At 41.9% G+C, this 7947-nt stretch overlaps 2 protein-coding genes across 4 annotated transcripts in view; one reads left to right on the top strand and one right to left on the bottom strand.

Annotated features, from left to right (window-relative positions):
- itpk1b (inositol-tetrakisphosphate 1-kinase b) overlaps positions 1-2324 on the top strand; it is a 33942-nt gene extending 31618 nt beyond the window's left edge. For all 3 annotated transcript variants that reach the window (XM_032501303.1, XM_032501302.1, XM_032501305.1), the window contains one exon: positions 1-2324. This exon is cut by the window's left edge and continues 376 nt beyond it. The gene's annotated coding sequence lies outside the window, so the exon portion shown is untranslated.
- Positions 2325-2592: 268 nt separating this feature from the next.
- plk4 (polo-like kinase 4 (Drosophila)) overlaps positions 2593-7947 on the bottom strand; it is a 7159-nt gene continuing 1804 nt past the window's right edge. The window contains exons 3-15 of the mRNA XM_032501301.1: positions 7510-7605; positions 6734-6848; positions 5627-6611; positions 5456-5547; positions 4774-5123; positions 4565-4669; positions 4322-4424; positions 4083-4232; positions 3745-3973; positions 3551-3653; positions 3337-3459; positions 3138-3244; positions 2593-3017 (exon numbers count right to left, since the gene is read on the bottom strand). Of these exons, the coding sequence (XP_032357192.1) occupies positions 2906-3017; positions 3138-3244; positions 3337-3459; positions 3551-3653; positions 3745-3973; positions 4083-4232; positions 4322-4424; positions 4565-4669; positions 4774-5123; positions 5456-5547; positions 5627-6611; positions 6734-6848; positions 7510-7605 (2670 nt within the window). The 3' untranslated portion in view covers positions 2593-2905. The remainder of the gene's footprint in view (positions 3018-3137; positions 3245-3336; positions 3460-3550; positions 3654-3744; positions 3974-4082; positions 4233-4321; positions 4425-4564; positions 4670-4773; positions 5124-5455; positions 5548-5626; positions 6612-6733; positions 6849-7509; positions 7606-7947) is intronic.

The following is a 7947-nucleotide window of genomic DNA, read 5'->3' as shown; positions in this document are numbered from 1 at the left end:
AAAAAAAAAAAAACGATGACAATGGTGACAATAATAATGAATAATAATTATGATGTTAATGATGATAATATATCTAATCAAAAACATTTTCCTATGTAGTTATTGAAAATGATGGTGATTGAGTGTAAGCTTTTTTCTCTCTGCCATTTTGTATTTTTTGTTTTGTCTAATGAGACTTAAAAGTACTGTAATGTGAACTTTTGGGAACTTTTGCCTAATAGCTGATTTTATTTTTCTCTCTTGTGTGAGATCTCTGCAATTAAAGGGTCCAGATGAGGTAGCTAATGGGAATGGCGGAATCAGGACTGGAGAAAGATGTGCCACTAGATGTGCAATGTATGATCTCTTGTGTCTCTCACAAACATAAACACACACAGACACACACACACACACACAGGTACGTCAACATTGCGACGGACTGTGCCAGTGATGTGTGTCTTCATTCTGGTCAATACCACTGACTCCTCTGAGGGGGAGAAAAGGTGTCTGAGTATTTGAACACTACTCCACAGATACTGGGCTGCTACGTGACTGTGGCCAACTGATGGCAGCGGACATAATGAGTGTGAACATGAATAAGATAGTTTTCAGTTTTGTTAGTTTAAACAAACAGATAAGCGGTTTAATTTTCCGGGTGACATAAAATTTCCTTTGTGGGTAAGAAAAAAAATCTTCAAAGATTTAAAAGAAGGAAGTATATCTCCATGACCATGACAATCACATTTTTTTAATGATTGTTACACCAGTGTTTTACTGTATGTCAGGTGGCAGATGGTAGGTGTTCAACAAACAAACCGTGACCTTGTTAGAGTCCAACTTTGAGTCGCCCCGGTGCAGGAAGATGAGGATCACATTCCTTTTCGTGTTTGTGGATGTTTTCAAGAGAATTCCATAATTTATCAGACTTCCAGTGGGATCTTTTGAGATTTCTCTCATCACTTCATGGGATTGTAATCTCCTTAAAAAGACTTCTCCACATGCCTTTTAATGCTTGTATCTGTAATGTGAGCAAACGACTCTCCTGAGGCCAACTTGACCTATCAACAGACTTGGGGCTGCTGTGTTAATCAGAGAATTGTTTATCAGAAAATCAATTATTCCTCTAAAATTAAGGTAAACAAGTGTTTAAATATCCGCTGATTGGTATTGTTTTGATACCATTAAATGGTAACAGTTCCAGATGATTGAGGATTTTTTTTTTTCTGCTTTGATATGTCTCATTTGATTTAGTTTCACTCTAACTGCACTTAATTACACAAAATGTAGTTAAAGAAACCTTCAGTCCGGTCGGTCCATTTGCTTCAAGCTGAACTACTCCAACTTCTTCTGTTCCTGCTGCTGTATTTGTGTCACATGTTAAAATCATTGGGGGGGCGGCAGTCAGGCTCTTGTTCCTAGTGTTCACTGTGAGATTTTTTTACTCCAATTTTGTTATAATCTTTGTCCTGATATCTACTAAGAGCAACTTTATTTTATTGAGATTTTATGTGGAAAAAAATGTTTTATATAAATGAAAATGGAAGCACGGGGATGTTTTTGAACAAACGGTGGATATTTACTAGAGGTATAGTAATATGCTGGGTCTGGTTGTACAGGTGGTGACAAAGGAACAGATGGGCTCATGGTCGATGCTGTTGTCTCCCTCTAGCATCTAGTGGGAAGGAGTGCCAACGTGCAGAATTTTGCATTACTCTGAGCCTGCTTCTTCGTCTTTTGTCCGAGAGAGCTCCTCCTAGCTGTTTTATTTTTCTCCATTAGTATCTGTCCTCTTGTTTGGCCTGTTTTTGTATATAATAGTGTCAGCGCAGCCATCTCACCAGCATCTCTCTGGGACAAAAGAATGCCAATGATGTTCTGAAAGTTGGTCTTCACTAGACACATCCTATTGTTTCAACAAAACGGTTAGTATCCTGTTTTAATCTCCCACAACTTGAGTGTCATGAAGCAATAATGCATTCAGAATGTAAAGGTATTGCAGCAGGTTCAGGGGAACAATTCCTCATCTAGAAAATGGGACGAAAGGCTGATATCACACACAACTATATTGTGTGTCCTATGTTGTGTTCCTTATGCTTCTAAATGGGAAATAAGTGGTTAATCCTACCATTGGTCATGTCTGCAACCCAGATGGTGTCATCATGCTCCCAGTTTTCCCCTGAATGTTTACTACTTGGGTGTCTTGTACAGTACGTGTATATGCCTAGGCTTACATCCGTACAGTATGTTTTGTATCAGTTCTGTAAGTGAGAGGAATACAAAATTTTGTGACCTTTTTTTAATTGAACGGCCAATCCAACAGGGCAAAATAAACACTTGAAACCTTATCTGGCTCTATTTAATTCAGCTTTGTATTCCCAATTGAGAATTAGTAGGTGCCGTCATGTCCAGTGTTTTGTAGGTTAACACAGAGTATAGTGAGGCCTAATATTCACAACTTATAACTGTTAGAGACCATGAGCCAAAATGTCTTAAATTCTCCTCAATCCAGTCAGTTGATCTCTTTTAGGGTCAGTATTAAATACTTTAATTTCTTTCCATAAAAATCCTTCATTAATATATTGAGCACAAAGAGAAGACTGCAAAACACAGTGCAGCATTTCTCCACCCAGCCTCCAGATGTTTATTGACTCAGTATTTATGAATCGCACATTTCATAGAATTGGAGACAAAGTAAAAACAAACAAAAAACACAGTTCATGACAAACTTTTTACAATAAGGCTGATTGGGACAAAATGGTTTCTTATTAAAGTAAAAAATATATCTTTTCATAATCTTAGTCTTCTGTACATGTAAAAAACAAACAAACACAAAGATATATTTACAAGAACACCAGAGGTTTCTAATGCTACTTTCTGTTCTCTGCCAGGCCTCTGTGCTGCCCGGATGTTTTTTTAAAGTACAGTGTTAATGAGGTTTTAAGTGATGTGCTGTGGGGTTGGCCAGCAGTCCCAGGATGGTGGAGAGACAGTGCAGCTTCTCCTTGACGTGCTCTGGCAACTTCTCATTCTCCTTATACCTGTGGAGAAGGCAAATGTTGAGTTGGGAGCTGTCCACCAGCTACAGCTGTCCTAACAACAAAGCTGATAAACACACAAGCCCATAAAGTGACGTAACACATTTCAGACATGTTTTGCACCTTGTAATCCTCCCTTCTGGAGACGTGTACGTGATGCAGGAAACTCCTGCCTGAACCACCAGCTGAGACCCGTCGTTGAACTGCACCCAAACCTCTCCACTTGTCAGCTGCAGACACAAAATCAGACAATCAGACATTCAGTCACAAAGACAATTCTTTGCTGATAATAGAACATTGGCTTAATTTTTTTATTAATTACCTGGGATGCCCATCCAACATTGGGTACAAATATCGACTTAACTACTTTTCCTGTGTTTTGCACCGGGGAGCTTTTCTTACTCAGGCTGGCTGTGGTAAAATCTGAACCATCGTAGGAGATCATCTGAAAATAAGACAAATCTTGTTATAGTCTTGCTCTCAAAGCCTCTTAACCATCTGTTATATCCTGAAGTGTAGGGCTGCGAGACACTCACTGAAGGAGTGATTTGTGGCGGTTGAGGAGGGGAAGCTGCATCAGGAGGCACCGGGTGGGAGGGCAAGGACGATGAGCATGGGGAGTCTGGGTTGGCAGGTCTCCTAGGAGGGGTGATGTACACAAAACTAACATTAGCCGCATGGGTAAACATCAAAAACCAAGAATAAACAAATAACAGCAGGGCCCTCTTACCTGCCAATAGTTATGGGGAAGAATGGGACTTTCTTGGTGCTGCGCTGCTCCTCTGCTGTGATGGCGGCCTCCAGGGACAAACACATGCTGTGGCCCTCATCAGACAGCTCCACATACAGCCTGCTCTCTGGGCTCAGGCCACTCAGCCCCACCTCGCCCTTTACCGTGTACGACTTCCCGCTCTTCTCCACCACTCGCACCAGCTCTGACGTCTTGTGGGTCTTTGCTCCTACATAACAAGTGTTGGTGAAGCATTAAATATATTAACTCAGAAACAAAAAGGGCAGTGCAGGTTCTCCCTCGGCTGGAACACGTTTTAATACATACATTTGACTCACCATCGTAAAAGCAAACTTCCAGGTCTGCATTGGGAGAGTTCTCCATCAGCATGACCTTTGCATACTTGGTGTAAAGGGTCACTTTTGGAGACTTGGATTTCACCAGCTGCACAAACTTGGAGGCATATTGGTACTTCTTCCAGTATTTGTCTGTTTCAAAAAATAAATCAATGATCGTACAATTTCTAATTTTATACAAGCTGATGTTACTGGGTGTGATGCATCCATCTAAATAATACCTGGAAGGTCATCGTAGCTACAAATCAGAATATCTTCTGGAGGAGCAGGAGGACAGTCCAGGACAGGAAAACCCTTTCCATTATTAGGCTGGTATATTGTCACCTACAGGAGATGACAATAATAAGTTTTATATTATATTATGCCACCAGCCTTATGTTATATCATGTTGTTATACTACCCCCCATCAGTCACATATGGAACATTTCAGAGAGATACTTCAGAGTGCAATTCAGTGAGCTCACCATTAAACCATCACAGGAAATCCGAAGGACTTCTTTGACCCTCTCTTGACCATTTTGGCATTTTAACAACTCCATACAGACTTCACCTGTGTCCAGAATGCTCACCTGTAGGAAATACATGAAAAACAAAGACAATTATCTCAACTGCCCACACAGTGAACATTAACAGAGTATCAAAAAAAAGCAAAATATCACATGCAATATCTTACAACTGCATTTTTGGTCTTCTGTCTAATGGGCTTCAGTCTGGACGCGCACAGGGGCGGGACTATGTCTCTCAGCGTTTTCTTCTCTTTAACCACACTGGGTTTGGCTGGAGGGAGCTTTAACTCTCTGCCGTGAGGAGGTTGCAACTCTGCTCCAGGTATATTTTCCCTGTACGAGTTAGAGTTGGAGGGAAGGTTGTGGTGCATGTGGTGCTGGTTGTGGGACTGGGGGTTCACACCTCGGCCCATGGGCTTGTCTGTCCAGGAATTGTGAACCCCCAAAGGTCCTCTGCTGCTATTGAAGCTGCCGCCGCTGCTGTGAGTGCTGCCATCTGTCGGCCTCTGCCCAGAAGCTGAGAAAGAAATTAACATATATTTGTAAAGATCTTGTTTAACAGGAAAGTTTTTATTGTGTTTAGAGAGTTTTACGCCACCATCATTCATATTCACTTTTTACAAGGGTGGCTGGAGCCTATGCTGGTCTCTATATCTAAAAATCTGCTACTAACAATGGATCATTTTACTAACAGGCATTTGTCACTTGAATGTCCCCAACCAAGCCACTAAACTACCTAAACGTTGCCATGAATGAGAACATTAACTGAGTGATACAACCAACTAAATTAACAATGCTGAAAGTTGTCTCATACACACAGATAATTAAAAACACACACATATATTTTACCCTCATTATTGAGCCAATTAGTAACTCCCTCCAGGTCTTGAAATTGCAAGTTTGGTGGATGTGCAGTCTGTGTCGATAACAAATACCCAGAACTGAAACAGAAGTGCAATCTGTTAGTCTCATTTAATTTTTAAAAAAGACTAGAAGATCATATATAGACAGACTTCTTACTGTGGTGACTGTTTGACGGGGGGAGAGGTGAACCTTCCATGCTCTGAAAATGGGTGCTGATTGGAGGAAATGGTGAAGACTGGTCTTCCTAAACCAGTCAGAGTCTCCTCTGAGTGGCATCTCCCCAGCTCAGGGTGACTCACCCCCTGGCCTGATGCAGAAGAGCCTGACAGATCTGAAGAGTGAGCCCTCCTCAGGAAGCGAGAAGGAGGCTGCTCGCTGTCTCCACCATGAAATCCCCTGCTCCTACCCTCTCTGGGAAATCTGTCCACCGGATGCTGCTGCTGCTGCCACTGGTCTCCGTCCTCAAAACAGGCGCTGCTGGGTTGGCGTGGAAGACTTGGAATAGGCGCCATTCGGTTTGGCAAGGCAGAGCCAAGCATGTGCCTGGTTCTCCTCTGGAGGCGGCTGCTGCTGCTGGCTGAGGTGGAGGAGGTACAGGCTGTGGAGATGGTGGCAATGCCGCTGTCCATGGATCCTTCATCCCCCAACCCCAGCTCCTTGGTCCTGACCAGCAGGTTCCGGGTCATAAACGGGTGGTCTAGCACTGCTGAGAGGCTGGGTCGCTGGGCGGGGTCCTTCCGCAGCAACTGATAGATCAGGTCCTGAGCCTCCAGAGAAACATGGCTAGGCATTTCATACTCCCCAAGAACTACTTTAGACAGAGTATGTTTGACTGTGTCTGTGTCAAACGGAGGGCGACCCATCAGGAACGCGTAGAACATGCACCCCAGTGACCAGACATCTGATTCGAGACCATGAGCACTGCGAGTGGCCACCTCTGGGGAGATGTAGTTAGGCGTCCCGCACATGGTGAAGTGCTTTTCATTTGGGAGTTTGAGCTGAGTGGCCAGGCCAAAGTCTGCTATCTTAACGTTCATGTTGCTAGTCAGCAAAAGGTTTGACAAGGTCAGATCTCGATGCAGGATGCCATGGGCGTGTAAATACAGCATTCCTTTCACTATTTGATGCATCAAATGTCTTGCTGTAGAACACAAACAACAATTGTTTTAAATGGCAGGCAGCTTGCAAAACTGAACTTCAGTTAACCTATAACTGCAACATACTTCAAAATTGTATTTTCAAAATAAAATAGTTCTTTCTTACTTTCATCCTCACAGAAAGCTATCTCCTTCTCTTTAAGGTACCGACTCATCTCTCCATTGTGGCACATCTCCAACACCAAGTACACATAGTTGCTGTCCTCAAAGTAGTTGTAGAGCTTCAATAAAGACGTGACATATAATACAGTATATATTATCAGGTCAAAGTGAGTGCAACAAAATCTAAAACCCGTTTGATCTTCCGGGTGAAACTATCAAATTCTTCTCTAGACTTATTGTATTGCTGTGGTCAAGACTAGTCGTATGATGTATCAAATTCCTACCAGTATCTAGACCAAGCAAAAAAGCCTGTTCTCCTAGTTAATCTTAAAAGACATAATAAAGAGAACAGGACGAAGACAATAACACTGAACAAAGTAATTACAGAAGGTTGTCCACATTACATAACCATGACAACAACAGCACAGAGCTCAAATACATAGACTCATACACAGATGTTTGGGAGCAACTGCAACTGTAGGGTTTTTTCATGTCCCAAAAACAATCGAGTATCTGCAGTTAGTGCCGTTTGTATTTAACCACAAACCTGGCACATCATGAAGTTACTTCTGTTTCTACTTAAAGTGTATTTCACAACAGATTAGTGTTTTTATTGTTGTACATTTTATAGTAGGAGAAAATAAGCCATTAATGTCGCACAGAACGTCTAAATGGGAAACAAAATAGAGTTACAGCAGACTGTATGTAGTTTAATAATAAGCAACAGTAGTAAATTACATTATGGCATATTAAATTATAAAATTGTCCAGCCAATGTTACCTCAAGTACAGAAGGATGTTTCAATCGGCAATGAATCTCCACCTCGTTTGTCACACGCTGGACCATACCAGCTTTGTGCATTGCTTTTTTGTCAATCTGCAGATGGGAACAACAGAGATAATTATACATCTGCCACTCATACGATCAATGTGCCATGTGTTACAGGTGGTTTGGTCTGGTGGCTAATAGTCAATCTGTCTGTCCCCCACAAAGACAGTGAACTATTCAGACTTAATTTGTGAGGAGTCGAGGGACCACAAGAAGCCCTTGGGAGACAACTAAGGTCTAACAATCCAAATAGTTTACACTTCAACTCTCAGTCGCTAGCAACAGCTCGGTGTTGGTTAAGAGTCTACATTACTGGTAAAGCATGTAGGGCTGGGCGATATGGAGAAAATCAAATATCCCATACCTCGATATTGATACTGCAACAATATT

The sequence above is a fragment of the Etheostoma spectabile genome, chromosome 20 (genome assembly GCF_008692095.1).
Source record: "Etheostoma spectabile isolate EspeVRDwgs_2016 chromosome 20, UIUC_Espe_1.0, whole genome shotgun sequence".
NCBI classification, from domain to species: Eukaryota; Metazoa; Chordata; class Actinopteri; order Perciformes; family Percidae; genus Etheostoma; species Etheostoma spectabile.
This window is presented reverse-complemented; position numbering and strand designations above follow the sequence as displayed.